At 39.5% G+C, this 19,077-nt stretch overlaps 2 protein-coding genes across 3 annotated transcripts in view; one reads left to right on the forward strand and one right to left on the reverse strand.

Annotated features, from left to right (window-relative positions):
• The window catches only part of Cacna2d3 (calcium voltage-gated channel auxiliary subunit alpha2delta 3), a 940,778-nt gene that overhangs the window by 147,226 nt on the left and 774,475 nt on the right, over window positions 1-19,077 (reverse strand). The window lies entirely within an intron of this gene.
• Window positions 1,512-11,324, forward strand: Lrtm1 (leucine rich repeats and transmembrane domains 1). Its single transcript, XM_070018502.1, has 3 exons — window positions 1,512-1,797; window positions 4,806-5,405; window positions 10,777-11,324. Exons 1-3 carry the CDS (start codon window positions 1,767-1,769, stop codon window positions 11,211-11,213), a joined length of 1,068 nt encoding a protein of 355 aa, XP_069874603.1. The 5' UTR covers window positions 1,512-1,766; the 3' UTR covers window positions 11,214-11,324.

Here is a 19,077-nt window from a genome sequence, read left to right on the forward strand (position 1 = left end):
AATTAGAGAGTCATGGAGGTAGATGTGTAACTTTCTAGTTCTTAGAGGAACTAAATTCATAGATTTTGCAATGTCACAAGGTAGTAATGACTGGATGATGAATAAGAGACATATATCAAGAATGATTGTTATTATTAAATTATGTGTACCTGAAACAGCTAGATAGAAAGACAAAAAGGGACTTTTAGCTGTTAGTACAATTTAAATGGTTCTTGGTCACCTGACCTTCTTTGCTACTGCACCTAACTTTCCCTTGTTTATCTGTGATGCTCCAAAGATGTCAATGAGTAAGACAAAAGATAGCAGGCCAAGAAGACTTACAGGAGGCAGGCTTGTGTGAGATGGAAGGGTGTTGGCCAAAGGAGAAAAGGATCTCCCGTAAAGAACAGAGTAGTATGAGGAACACGGCATGGGCCTCCCCTGCTGTCCAGTCATGGTTGCCTTTCCAGGACCAGAAGCTCATTCATCTTGGAAGCATTCTCCTGGGGAATTGTGAACATTCATGAAGACAATAGGGACCACGGCAAGTATTGCTTTATTTAATCCTGGGCACCATCTTATAAAAGATAGACTACCATTATCCGCATATGAGAGATGAGGCTCTGTGTAAGCAAATTCAATCTAAAACCCACACTTGACTAGTCGCCCAGTCATACTTCCTGGACCTGCCATGTTGTTGTCAAGGGTCTGGCACATGTTGAACTGTTGCAGAAGGGCCACTTTAGGTACTCAAACTTCATCTCAGTAAAGGACAGAGGATTTGCATATTCAAAGAAATGGTTCCAGTCTCTGGTGGGAAAGTTCCTAGCAACTTCAATGAGAGGATAGTCACAGTTCATTGGTGCCCAATGCTCACAGTGGAGAGGGTGTGTGTGGAGGGAGGAGTTTATTGTTTTATAGTGAAAAATGAGGCAAGGAGTCTGAACCTGCACATTGAGAAAATAAAGCCAGATTGAGAAGTATTTCAAAGTCATACGAACCTAAAGGTCAATTTGACTAGGGAGCTGGCGGTGGGGGCGGGTGGGGGGGAGGGATGAGCAAGCAAGCAGCTGAGAAGTATCTGTGGCACCAGGGAGAAGGGGGTTGTGATGTTCACTAAAAGAAACCATGGCTATGGATTTCAAGGCATCAAGACCCTGTCAACACAGCTAATCCCCACGGATGTTGGCTGAATAAGCCCTGGATGACCAAAGACGTGCACTGTGGAAACCGTGTCAGCCTCCAGCAGGCCAATTTGTCCTCATATTACACACTCTGTTGGCTCTGTTGCTAGACCCCCAGACTGAGGAGCTGTGTTGCACGTCCCCCACCCAGTGAGGGTTGACACAGCACGGTTAATAAGTCAACAGAATGCAGAAGGCACGACCGGATTAAGAAGGCCGTTTTATTTTGGTGCCCTGGACTTCAAGCAGATTAAATAATCAAAAAGGCCGAGCCATCGGGGTCATGTTTGAATGCTACAGCTGTTCTCCAAGGTCTGACAAACATTCTTTATGTGGTTTGCTGTCTGAATAGGAAAGGCAGAAATGATCTCAGGGAGGCTGACACTCTAAGAAAGAAGCGGGACACAATCAAAAGATCTTATGGAAACTGACCCAAGCCAGATGGAGACTAGGGGACAGGCTGTGGTCTACTGAAATCGACAACTGTTTTCCGCATCAAAGAAAAGGACAAGCAAGATTCCCAGAAAGAAAATGAAAAGTTTGCCATGTCCTCGGTTTGTTGATCTGCGGATTTAATAAGGGTGGGCTTCGTGTTCAACCAAGATGCTTGCTTGTGGAAAATCAGCCATGAAAGGTGAGCAGGGATGAATTCTCTCTCCCCTTATTGAAGTTGCTCACAAAAGAGAGAGAGGGAATCCCCTCAAAGGTGTTCCTGGGAAATCTGTTTTCAAGCTGTCTTTCTGAAAAGCTCAGACATATATAAAAAAAAATATCTCTGGATGGGAAGATTTTTGTTTGCCATGTTGGGTGCTGCAGAAGGAGCTGGAGAGAAATGTATGTAGCCCTGATGTGAATATGTGGCTTGGCATGTCACAGGCCTTCATAGACAACATGGTATTTGGAGCTGGAGTTCATATACTACTCCTTTAGGGTCAGGGGAGAAATCAAAGAGAGCACTAGCTTGAATCTCAGATAAGCTTGTCATTAATAGTACAGAGAAGATCCTGTGGATGACACATTGTCCAGTTTAGGAATTGGTTTCCTACAACTAATTGATGTGTGAGTACCACAGCTAAAGTGAAGGGGTACCAGGTCATTTCTAAAGGGACGATGTTTTGGCTTTGAAAGGAGTCATTTAGATATTTGTGAAACTTATAGAAAGGGGAAAAATGAGGACTGTCCTCTTATTTCAGAAAGAGGGAGGGGACTGTGCTGTCTTTGAGCTAAATTAAATTGAGTAGCAACTCACTGGAAAGGCTTGACACATGTCTGTCCCATAGGCCTATGACACCCATCAACTAGAAGAAATCCAGGAACAAGGGCAGAGTGAGATCCAGGGCATTCTACAGATGCATTGCTACTCTCCCTATTGAAGGCCCCAAATAAACAACTTCCCCAAAACTTCATCATGACTAAATTATTTTGTGTTTTGAATATTACTACATGGCCTTGTGAATTATTGTTCCAATCTAACAAAATGTCCTTGACAGATGTTTGACATGTTTTGATATTCAAACTCAAGAAAAAAGAAAGGAGTGAACAACAACTTTGTAGGGGTGATCTAGCAGCATCTAGGATACCTCAATTCCCTCTGAGACTTACAAGGAGACCTCTTTTGATTGCAAGAACTCTCTCCCACAGAGCTAAGGAGCTTGAACCAAGATACTCTTATCTCTTGCATGTGTAGTGAGGAAAAAAATAAAGTAGCTCAAATGTAAGATAAATATCAGCTTGACATGGTCCCACCATGCAATAGTCTAGTAGTTAAAAGGGAAAATGAATTTTCTTGTGGCCTTGTAGACAAATGAGTTTTGAGTTAATAAGACAGATTGAGAATGAGACATGATGATTATGCTTAAGATTTTTCAAAAATCTCTATGCAAATCTGTATGTATATGTGTGTGCATGTGTGTATGTATATGTAGACAGAGAAATAGAAGGAGAGAAAGAGAGGGAAAAAGAGGGAGAGAGAGACAGAAAGAGAATCTTACTTGGTCTATACTAGGATGTAAACAAAAATATGCTTATGGCTCTGGAAGCAGACTGTATTCAAATCTTGGCTCTACTATCTATGTGACACAGGCCAGTAATTTAGATTCTCTGTGTCTTACTTTCAATACCTCTAAAATGATAAAAAAAATAGTCACATTTATACAGTTTTGAGAATGTGTGTATGTATATATATATATATATGTATGTATGTAAATGTATATGCATATAGAAGAGAACACATACTACGTAAGTACTATTTATTGATGTATCTATAACTATTGTTCTTAGCATGTCTGGACAGATACATCAGGAGTGGAGAGGAAAGGAGACCCATGTCAAGAAAAAATGTGACAGGCACTAATCAGAGAGTTGAGTTAAATCACAAACACATTGGCCTTTTACTGAGAAGAAAAATGAAGGGAGTGTGATAACAAGTGGATGGCTGGAACACTGTTCTAGGAATGTGGAAGCGTACTATCTTTTAAAAAATATTTTAGATAGTATTTATTGGAGTTGTTTTCAGAAAAGAAGTAAAAATACCAAAAACTTTCTTCTTACCAGGAGTTTTTAAGAAAATGAAACTAGTTTGTACAGAACCATTTCATAAGCAGCATAATTCTTATCTCCTCATACCTATGCACAGAGGCAGAACATTAACATATTTAGACCCTTTGATTGAAGACAACATTTTAATGGCATAAAATATAATTACTATCAATCATGCATAAAAATTCCAAATTAACAGAAAACAGGCTGCTATTCAGGCAAAGTGTGAGTTAGTATAAGTAAAAGAAGCAATTCTATCAAACATGTTTTAGCAGAATATTAAAAATCTATATTTAAGCTTTGTTATTATCTTATTCTTAATGTTTTTCTGTACCTGAGTTGAAAGGAGTATAATCATAGCATGGACATCAATTATACACCAGTTTATAATACCTGCCCCAGCCAATACAGTAACCAGTAGCTGCATGTGGCCATTTAAATTGAAATTAATTCTCAGTCCCCTGTTTGTAGTTGTCATATTTCAGGGACTTGGTAGCTAGTCATGGCTAGTAACTCCCACATTAGACAGCAGATAGAAGAATATTCCTACCATTACAGAAAGTAATGAGCCATGCTTAATAGAACTCTTTGGAGCATACCTGACCAAAAGATGTAAATATCTAAAAATCTTCTGCCACTCTCCTACATGTTAGAATCCACAGAATTCAGTTGTACCCTACAAAGAGTTCCCGAAAGATCTTTTTTTGCCTTTTTAGCTGATATTGTTAAGCTTTCCACAATCTGATTGCTGATGCCCCAGAGTATCTTTTCCAAGGCTGCTGACAATAGCCAGCACAGAATTTTGTAACTGGAACAAAGGTGCTCAGTCCATCTTGCTTCTGCTTAAAAAGGTGAATACTGAGGCATTGTTGCCTGATAAGAAATGTAGTCATTACCTTGCTCATGTAACTGTAACCCCTCTGTACAGTTCACAATGAAAAACTTATTTTTTTAAAAAAAAGGTGAATAATACAGGTGGTAGTAGGTATTACCTGCTCAGAATTACCCTGCCTATGAATTCAAGGGGTGTATGGGGGGAGACAGGAAGGTATAAGATACTGATGATTCCTCATACACCAGGCTCCTTATCCCATTCTGTCCTAGGTTTGCTGCTGCTGCTATTTTCCAGCACGATTTTCCTGCTCCAAGGAGTATGTGACTGCCCAGAGAAGTGCTTCTGTCACCCATCCTCAAACTCTGTGGACTGTAGCAGCCAGGGTCTAGCTGAAATTCCTCCTAATCTGCCTCCTCAGACACTAATCCTGCACTTACAGAATAACCAGATCCATCAGCTTTCAGCTCTTGCATTTAGGTCAGTGCCACGACTCATAATCCTAAATTTATCCAACAATTCCCTTTCAAATCTGGCCCCTGAAGCTTTCAAAGGTCTTCAGGACTTGCAAGTTCTAAACTTAACTCAGAACTCCTTGCTTTCTCTGGAAAACAGACTCTTCCATGCACTCCCCCAATTGAGGGAGTTAGATTTGTCATCCAACAATATAAGTTATCTTCCTGCATCCCTGGGCAAGCCTTGGGAGAACCTAACCATGCTTGCAGTGCAACAAAACCAGCTTCAGCACTTGGATCGTGAGCTCCTGGAATTCATGCCCAGAGTGAAGCAGTTACTTCTCAAGGACAACATCTGGAAATGCAATTGCCACTTGCTGGGTCTGAAACTCTGGCTGGAGAAATTTATCTATGAAGGTCAGTATTGTCTCCTTAGAAACCCCATGTGGTGTCACCAGCTTAGCATGAGCCTCTTTTATTCTCTGCATCAAGAAAAACAAGCAGAAGGAAAGGGGAAGCTTTAAGCTTTCTCACATCGATGTCATTTTATGGTGCAGCCCAAAAGGCAAATGTGCCATGCAGATGTTGGGGATCCATTCTTTTCCATTTGTATATTTATAACATAATTCAGAATCCATTAAAATTATCAATACAGGCATATGCTTGTGGGTAGCCTGTCTATATCTATGAATCTGATGCATGGAGATATAACTTCCTAAAGGAACAGAACATGAAGTCAGTTATCCAGGAATGATGTCCTCAAGAAGAAGGAACTTCAGTTGCCCACTAAGTAAACTCCAAAGTCTAAATTTCAGTCAGGGACATGGGTATCATTTCCTACTTTGTCTGCCTTTATTCATTTCACAACTATAAACTTTCCTGGAGATATTCTCTTTTGTGTGACAAATGCTAATGTTATTAAAATTGGGTATAGTAGTTACTATTTCTTTAACAAGATGCCAAAAGAAAAACAAGAGTATCCAGAATATTAAAAATGCAGGACTCTGGGTATTACCCATGGTCTAGCAAACTGTAGCACAAGGCCAAATCCAGCCACAGGTTTTTGAAAAAGTATTTTTATAAGCAAAGTTTTACTAGATCACAGCCATGCCTGTTCATTAAAAACTAAGTGGCTGCTTTACACTATAAAGTTTGAATAGTTGTGATAGAGACCTGAAGTTTATCATATTTACTATCTGTCCCATTAGTGAAAACCCCAGATTTCATTGTGAAATGGAGGCCAAGATATACTTATGACTTGCCCAAGATCACACAAAAGAAACACAGAAGAGAATAGAAAGCATATGGCCTAATATTCTTCAGTGATGACATTGTGCTTCTCTGAGCATCATTCATTTATTCATCTCTTTGAGTGCTTTTGATATGCCAGGTATTATTCCTGGTTCTGAGAAAAGAATGATCAACAAGAAAATCCTTCTTGTAATGAAGGTTGCCTTGGAGTTCCAGAAATAACTGTTAAATAAGGTAATACATAAAGATATGTGTATCTGATGGCAGAACTAAGAAGACAATAAAAATGTAGAGAAATGTAGAGAGTGTGATGAAATAAACGGCTCTGTTTTAGAAAGGATGAACAGGAAAGATCTCTCCTAGGAGGTGACATTGGTAAGCAGAATCATTTATCCAGGGGATAACTGAGAAAAATGACAGCAAGTTCTAAGGCCCTAATGAATATAGTAGCTTGGCTTGGTAAAGAACAAGAAACATTGCATCATAGGACTACAATGAGGGAGTGGTGCAGAGATCAGACAAGCCAACTAGTCAGGGATCAAGCCACATGGCAGGTGTACAGCAGGTTCAAGTGTTTGGGTTTTACTCTAAATGGAATGAAAAACTGCTGAGGAATTTTTTGTCCAAGGAACAATATGGGCTGATTACAATAAGAGGTCAATGGGGGGTGATTGTTAAGAAAAGCAAATCAAAATTGTAGGATAAGAGCTAGAGTGATGGAGAAGGTCATTTTAGTCAGCCAAGGATGAGTTGATGATGGCTCACACTGGGGTAGTGAAAAGCGATCAACTCTGGAAAATATTTGGAATATTATACTGATAGAAATGGCTAATGGACTGGAATGAGGAATTCCATTTTCTTTAGTCTTGCAAGGATATGGGATAGATGGTGACACCTTTATCAGACACAGAATGTGGGGGATGCATTCACATGTTCATTGTGAGCACATTGGTGTTACCATTAACTCTCCTTGGGGAGCTGAATTGGTGGTGGTATATTTGAGCTCTGGAAGACATGACAGCTGCAGACCTGAACAGAGAAACAACAGATTCTGACTAGTTGCATTAAGTCTCAGGGAAGCAGGTGAGTTAACATAAGTTAAGGAGCTTCACAACAACATAATAGCCAATAATATCTCACTAACCAGCCAACGATGTGCACGTTAACCAACAACAGCAGCCCCACAATGTGACAATGTCTTTCTGATAGGAGGTTGTGAATAAAACCACTTGCATCTGGAGGTGAAGCAGCTTCAGATATTGTGTTCTGGATTAAATTTTAGTCATAAACCAGACCATCACAGAAAAAGACTTTTCATCAAAGAACATTTCTTGATGTTAAAAAAAATCATTCCCAGGCCCAGGACATTAGAAGCAATGTGGGATGGGATACTGTTCTCTTGCTCAGCCACAAACTTGCTGGTGGTCTTTGGGCAAATTAATGCCTTTCACTAGTACTCAGTGTCACCAGATGGAGACTGACAGTACTAAGACCAATCCTGATCTTCAGATTGGATAATGCAGGTCACCATTTCCTTGTGGCAGAGCTACCAGAGCACAGATAATAGCTTTTTATAAAGGGGAAAATGAAATCAATTTGGGGGTAACAGGATCTGGATGTCACACAATGACTTGAAAAAAATCCCCAAATAGATGCTAACCCTGGAGACAATCTGTCTGATTATGCATGTATTACATAAAATAAAGGAGCAGATGTTAGTCAATAACTTTACAAACCCATGTGAACATTAAAGGTATTAGGTCAGGCTGATTTAATACACCAGATGATACTGGATCTCAGTCATACATGTAGCAAAAGTCAGAGTCTAAGAGCTTTGGAGGGAAGGTCTGCATTCTATGAAGTCATCTAGATAGAAGTTCCTTCTAGCTTGTAATACCACTGAGTTTTCCAAGTGGGCAATAGGGCACCACAAAAAGAGAACACAGTACACAGAAGATCATGCTAGAGATTTTGGTCCCTGAAAGTGAAAGTTTTGCCTCCACTGACCAAAACTCAACCCTATGGCCCCAGTTCCCTCAAGGAATGGGAAATTCTAGTCTTCTCGTGGGTCTAGGGCACAAAGATGTGCTTTAGTTTTTTACACAGTAATGTCTCCTCTACAAAAAAGGCCCTCTAATGACTCTTCCTCTTTATTCAAATGTAGACACATCATCTTCATGTTTATGGTTAAATATTAAACATTTAGTGTAGGCTTGGAATTGTTCTAATATTTGACACACTTCACCCACTTGAGTCCCCAAGGCAATTTTTGGGAGTGAATTTTATTATTACTCCTTTCCCCACTTTGCAGGAATAATGTTTTAAAGGATCTTTTTCCAGGATTTCACAAAATAATATGCACAATCAAATTCGAATCTGGTTTCTTCTCTGCAGGTTTAAAAGGTACTAGTGGTCCAATGAGGAACAGTAAGCCCTTGGCAAGCTAGAGTTTCCCACATTGTCCGCTGTATAAATAAAGAAGGGAGTAGATCTCTCGCATTCTACTCAGACTTGGAGTCAGGATCCTGTGACGGTGGTGGAGGATAAGATGTGCATCTTTGGTGAGGACTCAGATAGACAGGAGTCTCTGGAGCTCTTGGTAGCTACAGCTCCTGCATTCCTGCCATGTCCCAACAGCCAATCTGTGAATTTCCTTTGTAAAGAAATTGTGGGCCCTAAGGTTGTGGATCTCAGGTGAATGCTGCAAAGCAAGAAATGTGGGGCTGGAGAATGGCAATGCTGTACCTGAAGTGATTTAGCAAATCATCCCACTTCAGGTAGAAGGCAGTTATTGGAACTGCCTCACCCCTGGCAGGCAGCCTTTGTCCTCTGGTGGGGGTCTCCTTGGCTTGGTTAATACAATGTTCTTAGTACTCACAGCTTTGTTTGGGTCTCTCTAGCCTTCTCCCTTGCAAAAAACTTCCCAGATACAGAGGAATGTAAGGGTTGGGAAAGCCAGAGTTTTTCATTTCAGCACAGCTGGATGGTACCTTGGGCTCATCTTGGAGCAGCCAAATTGTACCTTTTGGCTTTATGGAAAACAATGGCTTAGGAAATTCTTTTAAGCTTTTTAAATTTTTTGCTCTCAAGTTGGGAGTCTTGCCTCGAAGGATTGCAAAAGAAGCCAAAAGGTTCTCAAGAGATTCTGGTGGCGAAACTTGGAACAGTAGAAGTCCAAAAAGGTACAGGTTGAATTTTGCCACTCCCACCAACCTGGGAGTGTCTAGGTCATGTTATAGCACTTGCACTGCAGAGTAAGACAGAATGGAGGTGTGAGAGCATCCCCTAAACTCTGAAGTTCTTTATAAAGGCAGGTACCACCACCAAAGTGATCGATCACCTTTGCATGTGTCTTTCTGGTATAATCTCACAATTTACTTCCTGTGTATATCCAATATGACTTTGTTGGGTGGGGGTGGGGGGTTTCTTCCTGAATGTTCAAAGGAAGATGTTCATGGCAGCCCAGGAGAACAGAGCCACAGGTCATGGGGGTACAGGGGACTGCCCAGTTCAAGAGCTTTATTAAGGCTTTCTTGCCACTCTCCTGTCCTTGGACTTTCTGGAGAAAAAAAAAAGAGGTAGAGAGACAGCAAATGTAATGGGAAATACTGGGATTGAATGGGGTAAGGCTTGGATTGGGTATGGGTTTGTTCACTCATGAACTATATAAATTTGTAAAAATAAAATAGCTGTTTCAGTAGAGTGTGAGAATTTAGCTAACAATCTTTAGAGAACTGTAAAGTCAGATACAAATCTGACTTTTTATGGTAGAAAATTTAGTAAGAGATATTTATTTTCCTGAAATCAAATGGTGTGAGTGAAGAATGTGAGTCTCTTTCTAGAAAGGGTACTGAGTACCTACCTAAATTCCCAAGGACAACTGAAGTTTATGCACATGAGGAAATAAATCACTTTATAAGGAAAGGAAACTGCATTTGAGTCAAAGTAGAAAATGTTTTGAGACCTGAGGAAACCTGAGAAAACGTGTTAGTTATACTTAATCTAATCAACTAAACAAATAGCATTATCAAATCCTCAGATATGTACACAAAACACTCAAAAGACCTCTCCATTTAGTATCAGTGAACTATTGGTCTTACACATAGGGTTTTTGTAATGAATGCATAGCATGGCAACAATGGACGGTTGTTTTGTACTTTCTTATATCTCCAATGAGAATTGAAATAAAAGAGTTCTTGTGTGCTAGGATTCATAGGGGGCTACTGTACCCTCAATATAAACCCCAACCCTCTTTCTTGTTAGCTTTTGCATTATTTTATCCTTACATTTATGCCATGTAAATGAGTTCTATTAAATTCTTGGTCATAAACAATTTCCAATTTAATGTGTGGCATTTTTAGCATTTAGCCAATTTAGAAATCTTAAAATCATAAAACATGGTAGTTAAATTCTGTGACTCCCGAGGAAGAAAAAGGTACTTTATAAATTCTATCTGCCTAAGGTTTTGTAGGCTGAGAATTTTGTAACTCAGTTGTATCAAAGGTCTGATACCATCTTTTGTGTTTGTCTTTTGAAGGAGGAATAACAGATGGTGTCATCTGTGGGTCACCTGACACCTGGAAAGGAAAGAATCTTCTTATAATCCCTCATGAGCTGTACCAGCCCTGTGCTCTTCCTTCTCTAGATCTGGGGTACTCACAGAATCAGCAGCCTAACTCTGCCTATGGAGGAGAAGACACAAAGCTTCCTGAGAACCACAACTCAGGGCATCACATTCCCTTGGAGTGTGAAGCCAAACCCAAGCCCAGGCCAGCCAACCTGCGTCATGCCATGGCTACTGTTGTCATTACGGGAGTTGTATGTGGAATCGTATGTCTCATGATGCTGGCAGCAGCCATCTATGGCTGCACCTATGCAGCTATTACAGCCCAATATCATGATGGATCCTTGGCCCAAACCAGTGAGTCTGGGAAGACAGGAGGAAAGGAGATGCTTGAAAGCTCAACAGCCTGAGAGCTTTCATCTCAAAGAGATCAGTGTAGGAGTGGGACCCATATGTTTGCCATTGTGATTTCATTCTGCTGCTTTCCAAAAGAGGGAAGAAAAATTAATATGTGTCTGTGAAAAAATAATTCTGGGAAGAAATTTTTGTTGAAGTGTTAAAAATACTATAGGTGAAATATAAATAATACTTGTACTCTGTGCCTGAGAAGTTATGACAATGATTCTACATGGGGTGGCCATGCATAGAGTGTCATCCAGGTACCCTTCCCTGGATAAAGTTACTTTTGCAATGCAATAAGATTTCTAGCGTGCATGCCAACAGACATTCCTACAACCTTTAGGACACTCTGGAAAATTGCCCGAGTTTGAGTGTCTGGGAAGAGACTGGCACTGAAAATCTCTATAATTCAAGTTCATGCTACATCGTTAGATGTTGGGTATGTTACATATTTAATGGAAGCATCTGTTAGTTGGGAATTTCATAGCTTGCCACAAGAATCAGATTATATTTAATTTTCTAAATCAGAAAACCATTGGGGGCTTTCTAGGATACAGAGGAAGAGGAGGGTTCCATGTTTGGATAATGGAAATCAGGCCTGGGTTTGGGGGGAGTTTTTGGATACAAAGGTAAAGAACATACAAGCAAACACAAAGAGGATGGGGAACTGAAACTGAGGGCAGATATTACCCAAAGATTATATCCACTAAGTGAATGGAACCTTCCATTTATAATGATCAGGGCAGGAATGAATGTATGTTAGGCTGCAAGCAAGGTACGTAATGACTTTTGTGTTTCTGCATCTGCGTTCATAGTGTGCATGGACTTCTACAACCACACCCACATATAAACACACTTGGAGCAATCAGTTACCCACTAATGAAATGCAGTCATGTCAGGGTGGGAGCCAGCAGCTGTTGATCACCACCCAGATTGTCTACTCAACACTCTAGGAGAGGAAGTAAAAAAGGAATTCTGAAGAGAATGGGAATTACCAAGAGACAAGAGATACGTGGTGGCAGCCATCCTGAACATTACTGAGGTGTGGCTTTAAAAAAAAAATCAGGTGTGGTTTGCTTAGTACACAGACATGGTTCTGAAGAGTTGCATGCAGAGTGAATTTTTGTAAATTGAATCATCATTTTAATGCAGTAGGGGAGCTCGCTATTTAAAGGAACCTTTCATGGAGTCTTTCTGTAATGGAAATAATTGGCTCCAGATTTGTACATTTTGCAAATTTGCATTTTCTCATGCTAGGTTTACTTAAAGTGGAATATACCTGTTCTCTCTCAGCTTATTCTTATAGCCACCTTTTGGAATTAAATTTATTTTACACAGGAAGACAGCACAGAGGAGCTAAGGACATGTTAAAAGCAGAAGATGGCAAATACTGGGCAAGCTACCCTTCAGAGGCCATAACAGACATTGCTAATCAATCCCAGCATTCCTCCCAACAGAGCCCCAGTGCACCACATATGGTTTCTTAAGACAGCACTGTAGGCAACCAGAACAAATCAATTGGAATTGGTTCAAAGGATAAAGCACATTTGTGATTCAGGGTACTGGTTCTACATTTACCCCTTAAGGCTGTGTAAAAAATTGGTTTGGATCCTAACTTAGTAGTCCTCTCCCTGACTGGAATGTAGATGAAAGTTTTGCATGGATATAGGACAGAGTAGCCCAGCCATGTTCAATAGTATAAAGAAGCTATAGGGAAACGGATGGGGAAAAACTACCCATCCTACCATGAAAGATTCACACCAGTGCATATCTAATCCTCTCACAGATGATCTATACCTGCCCAAGGTGTGTTTTAACTTAGGTGTTCCCTAACAACTCTATGCTAAAGATGGGCCAACTTTTAGGGCAGCAATTTTGCTAGATAATTTTTCTGGTAGAAAAATCTTAAACATGGACAGCAAAGATTTTTTTCCCTGCATGTTAAAATAAACCTGGACACATTAAAGAAAAGATCAAAGGGCATACTCTATGCTCATGTGGAAATGTCACAATGAAACCCATTAATATGTACAATTAATATGCATTAATAGTATACCTTTAAAAAGAGTAGATCAAAAAGAGACTCCAGGAAACCCTGGTGGCTACATGGATTCCATCCCAGGCCATGGCATCTCCTTTCTGCTCTGGCATTTGAGCCATTTTAAGGCATGCACAGCTAAGCTCCTGCTCTAAATATGTAGCAACTACTTTCCAGTATTAAAAAAAAAATGAGACAATAGTGCTATATAGTAGGAGAAGGGAAGTTTTGAAGATCTTTTTCTCCTCTCAATTTCACCGAATGTTTTCCAAGCTTACATTGTGTACCAGGCATGGTGCAAGGTATTCTCATTAGCATTCTGCATGTACCCTGACACCCACATGCAAGATGTGTGAACTCTCTCATATAAGCTGAGAACAACCAAAGCCAACAGCACATGCTTCCTATAGATAGCTACAATGATTTGGTGTTCTGCCACCCTAACCCTACAGAGATGCTATCAGTAAGCTTCTGGTATCACAGAAACCCATGAATGTGGCTAGAATCCCCTATTGTCAACACTCACGTTCTATTAGATTTCCAAGTGGATATGATAACTCCGGCAAGCAGATAGTCAGATTTATGGCCAGTCTTGAGGGGCAGCGATTAAAATGATGCCTGTGTATATTCAGATTTCTATCATTTGCATTGTTATAGGCAAACAGAAGTTGGCAGTGAAATGCCAACAATATCTCAGCACAGAAAAATAAAAATCGAACTCTTTAACAAATGTAGAGTTATCATTTGTTAATATAAGAAATGAATGCATTAACTGTAAAAACAAAACAAAACAACAACAACAAAATACTGCAGATTTAAAGACCCAATTTGCAGGATATTCTGTAAGAACCACAAAATTATCTTAACCACCACAGTACACAGAGGTAATTCCTCATATATTATTCTCAGCTGTTTATTTCTGCTGTCATAGTCATAGATTCCCTTATAAAAAATGGCTTTCCATTACAGAGCCATGCTGACTATCCACCAAGGACAAAAAATGTTTAATGTTATTTCAGAGAAAATTATATAAAGTATCATTTTTTCTCATCAATTTTAGTATACCAGGCATGACCACAGAAGGGAATATTTGCATTGTCAGGGATCACAAATTTATAAACAGACTCTAACTATGAAGGATTTAAAGAAGGAACAGGAAGAATATACACTGCTCTAGAGAATTTGGAGGAAAAAGACAACAGTATCAAACCCTTATAAAAAGCCTTTACAAGTAGAGCGAATATCCTTAACCATTATTCTTGTCCTTAAAATTCTACCTGAGCATCATAAATTCCCTTACAAGATGGAAAGACTAACAGGCGATTCACACATGGATTTCTTCATGATTCATGAAAATATTTATGAAGAGTCATGAAAATCAAATCCATTCCTCAAAGTAACCAAGTACTCCTGAAAAGGGGCCTTTCTCGTAGACACTAAATATCAAAATAAATAGCTAAATAAATTTCCAAAATACTAACATTCATTTAATTACACAACACATTCATATAATTATACAGCTGTTAGAGACCTGTAACTTTTTGTAAAGGAAATTACTTATGGTAAAGACCCATCAGCTCATCTCCTAAATGATGTTGATGAAAATATTTTGCTTTTTAATGCAAACATTGCAACAACGCCCAAAGGGAACCTTTATTCCACTCAGAGACTTGGTTTTGTAACTCAGAATCCACTTTATAGATTCTTTTTGTTAAAAAATATTATTTTTAGGTTAACATACATTTGCAGTCTAGGGGTTTCACTGTGATGTTTCCATACATGCACACAGTGCTCTTTGAACAAATTGATCTCCGCTATCATATTCTGAATCATCCCTTCATTCTACCTTTCTTTTTAAAAAGTATTTTGTGTGTTTCATTATGCCATATTCATACACACATGCACATTATATAATGTAATGTTTTTCAGTCATCTTCACCCTCAGTACCCCTTCCTTTCCCTCTTCTATTAGATTCTTGAGTAGACATTTATACCTACTTTTCACTCAATGTTCATCTGATATACAGGATGTCTCCCAGACGCACAGGTCCAGAAAAAGAATCAAAGGACTGAGGAGTCAGGAAAGTCCTTGAAGAGCATTTAATCTAGGCCTGGAAAATTTTAGAACAGCTGCCACCAGCTACCTTAGCCAGTATAGACATTGCAAGGCCTCAGAATCCTTTGAAATCTCTTTCCCAGGTACCCACAGTGATCAACTAGAGTTGACATAAGAGATTAAACCTATTTTCTGTCCTATTTCCATTCAATTCCCTTATTTTGCAGATAGGAAATAGAAGCCTGGAAAAGGAAAGGAGCATTCCAAAAGTCACATATACATCATTAGTTGCATTACTGATAAATACAGCTACAGAAGTACTGGGTTAATATGCATACAAGTGGACCCTCACTATCCTTCAGTCATACTGCAGTGAACAACAAAATCTAGGCTATGACATTATTCTACTAATTATCTAGCTAAAGATAATTATAACATCACCATTACTGCCACTTATTGAGTATGCAATTTTGTGCAGATGTTTTCATATAATTCATTTTCTAAAATGTTTATTTTCACCAAAACTACATGTAGATATTTTACTGTTATAGGTCAGACAAGAAATCAAAGGGCCTGGGCCCAGAGAGCAAATAGCCCTGAGGGCACACCACCAGTTAACAGTAGAGTAGAAGAAACTTGGAGGCAAATCTTCCCAAGGCCCAAACTAGGCACTTTACAGAATGTGACGGAATCAGAGATAGGATCATTTTCTGGCACCACCATTTACCCTAAACCAGTCAGGGAAAAGGAGGCCAACCAACAATCAGTATGTTACTATCAGATCTCTTGCAACACGAAAAATGGGAGGACAGCTGAGGGAGCCAAGGCAAAATATGAGGGTCCTTGCATTCTCAGAATTGGAGGGAAAGAAATTCAGTCATATTCTCTTGTATCATTAGAGAATAATAAAATTAGATTCTACACTAAGATGCAAATAATTTAGATTTTTTCACTAAAATGTTCATAAACATAATAGGGGAAAAATCACGAGACCCCTAGAAAGTAAGGATATTTTTAAATGAATATCTAAGACCTAAGAAGAATATCTATTACTGAGGCAAATGTCTGACTTTGAGACAGATGAGCAAGGTGTAAAGGAAAGACTGAACTACCCTTCCTTATGATGGTCTTCCTTCCTCTGAGACACTGGGTTAGAATATCAGGGGGGAAACATATCCTTCTATATGAAGGGTATCTGAACATTTTACTTCTACAACCCTTTCCTAAAGTACTATTCTTCTGCCTTCTTCCATTGAGGTCTTTCAACAGTACAGCATAAACAGGATGAAAAGGAAGGTAGGTCAGTAAAGCAGGACTAATCCAAGAGGGTTTTTTTAAAGGCAGGACTGAGATTTGAACTCAGGAAATCATTATTACACATAGGTTCTCCTCTATTTGAGCCATAACCTCAGCCCTTTCTTGCTTTGGTTATTTTTTTTAAACAGAATTTAGTGATTTTGCCAAATGCTGCTCTCAGACTGACATTCCTACCTATGTCTCCTAGGTAGCTGGGATGGCAGATGTATACTACCATTCCCAGCTTTTGTTTCAGATGGGCTCTTGATGTAAAATAGCTGGAATGACAGATACAAACCATCATGCCCAGCTTCTTCCTTTGAGATAGGAGTCTTACAGACTTTTCTGCTTAGGCTGGCCTGGAATTGCAACCTTCTCATGTAGCTTGGGATTGCAAGTGTGCACCTTTGTGGCTAGCTATGGACTGAGAGGGAGTTCCATGAACTTTTCTGGCTGGGCTGGCCTTGAATTGTGAACCTTCCATTCTCAGCCATTCAAGTAGTAGCAAGGATTGCAGACCTGAGCCACAAGTGCCACGCTTGAGGCAGGTGCCTCCCATTGGCTGTAATGCTGGGAGACTGTTGGGATGTGTTGGAGATAGGGCACAGGATCACAGGAAGCCAGAAACTAGGTGGAGCCAGGCTCAAGCTTTCTTAGCATCATTCTGTGAGAACTAACCAGGGTCCCATGAGAAATGCCTTAATCCCTTTTGCTTCAGTTTCCCAGTGTTCTAAGGACCTCCCACTAGGCCTACCCCTTCAAGGTGTATGCTATCTCCCAATACACTCATTGTAGGGACTAAGCTTCTGACACATTAACCTCTAGGGGAGGGGGGGAAACATATCCAGATCCTAGCACTTATGCTTCTTTCAAGGAATAAAGACTATAGACCTCTTTGCTTTATCCAGAATAAACAATCAGATATCCAGGCAACGGGACATAGCATTCCATTACCAGTCCTTCAATGCCACAATGATGGAGACACCTATCCACTGGACAATGAAAAGATGGTAAAAAAGAAACAGAAGCAGGGAAGAAAGACAACTCCACTGCTTTCAAGATCCAGAAGCCAAAGTGAGAAATGAAACAAAGATGATCACAGTCACCATTAGGGGTATAAAAGTATTACTGCAACACAGTGGCACAGCAATACCAGAGGGGGCTCAATCCCACATGACTGAAGGAAATCAAAACGCAAAACACAGATTCAAGACAATGGGAGGGAATAGAAATGAATGAGTTAAAGAACCAGCACATAAAGAACCTGATTTCCTAATGCACAGATTCACATATCAAATAGAAGCATTTTTTAATCTGAGAAATGATCTTTCTAGAGTTAAAAAATCCAAGTTTTGTAGATCAGCAAAGGCTTATACTATAAGAAAGACTAATGAAAAAAATCAAAAGCTAGTCTTTCAAATTAAAAAAAAAGAATCCTATGATTTTGAGACCAAATAAGTAAAAACAAAATAAAACTGCGCTTCTCAGATATGCAAGGGCTCATAACATGCTAATATACATTTCTTGAAGAAAAGTAATTTATCACACAAAATGAACTTACAAAAAGAAAAAATTGCTGGGTGCTAGTGGCTCATACTTGTAATCCTAGCTACTCAAGAAGTTCAGATCTGAGGATCACAGTTCTAAGCCAGCCCAGATAGAAAAATATCCATGAGACTCTTATCTTCAATTAACTAAAAGCTGAAAGGACAGCTGTGGGTTAAGTGGTAGCACACTAGCTTTGAACACAAAAGCTCAGGGATAGCACTTAGGCCCCAAGTTCAAGCCCCAGGACTAGCACAAAAAGAAAACAAAACAAAAAGCAAGAGGGAGGCAAACAGGAGTAAGGGAATGAGAACAGAATGGAAATGCCTGTTAGAAATTATAAAAGTAACAATAGAATGGAAGAAAGACAGCCTCTTCAGTAAATGGTGCTGGCAAAATTGGTTAACTACATGTAGAAAACTAAAGCTAGATCCTTATATATCACCCTGCACCATAATCAACTCCAAATGGATCAAAGACCTTGAAGTTAAAGCAGACACTCTGAAAACATTACAGGATGGAATAGGAGAAACCCTAGGTCTCCTTTGCTCAGGCCGAAATTTTCTGAATAGAGACCCGGAAACACAACAAATCAAAGAAAGGTTGGACAAATGGGATTGCATAAAGTTGCAGAGCTTCTGCATGGCAAACGACATAGCTAGCAAGATCAATAGAAAGCCCACGGATTGGGAGAAGATCTTTACTAGCCATACAACGGACAAGGGTCTCATATCTAAAATATACTTGGAACTCAAAAAATTAAATCCCCCAACAACAAATCCTCAAAGAAACAAGTGCCCAATAAATAAGTGCTAAAGACTTAAAGAGAAACTTCTCTGAAGAAGAAAGAAGGATGGCCAATAGACACATGAAGAAATGCTCAACATCCCTAGCCATAAAAGAAATGCAAATCAAAACAACATTGAGATACCACCTCACC

Source organism: Dipodomys merriami, unplaced genomic scaffold (assembly GCF_024711535.1).
Source record: "Dipodomys merriami isolate MVZ:Mamm:240054 unplaced genomic scaffold, mDipMer1.0.p SCAF_13, whole genome shotgun sequence".
Taxonomy (NCBI): domain Eukaryota; kingdom Metazoa; phylum Chordata; class Mammalia; order Rodentia; family Heteromyidae; genus Dipodomys; species Dipodomys merriami.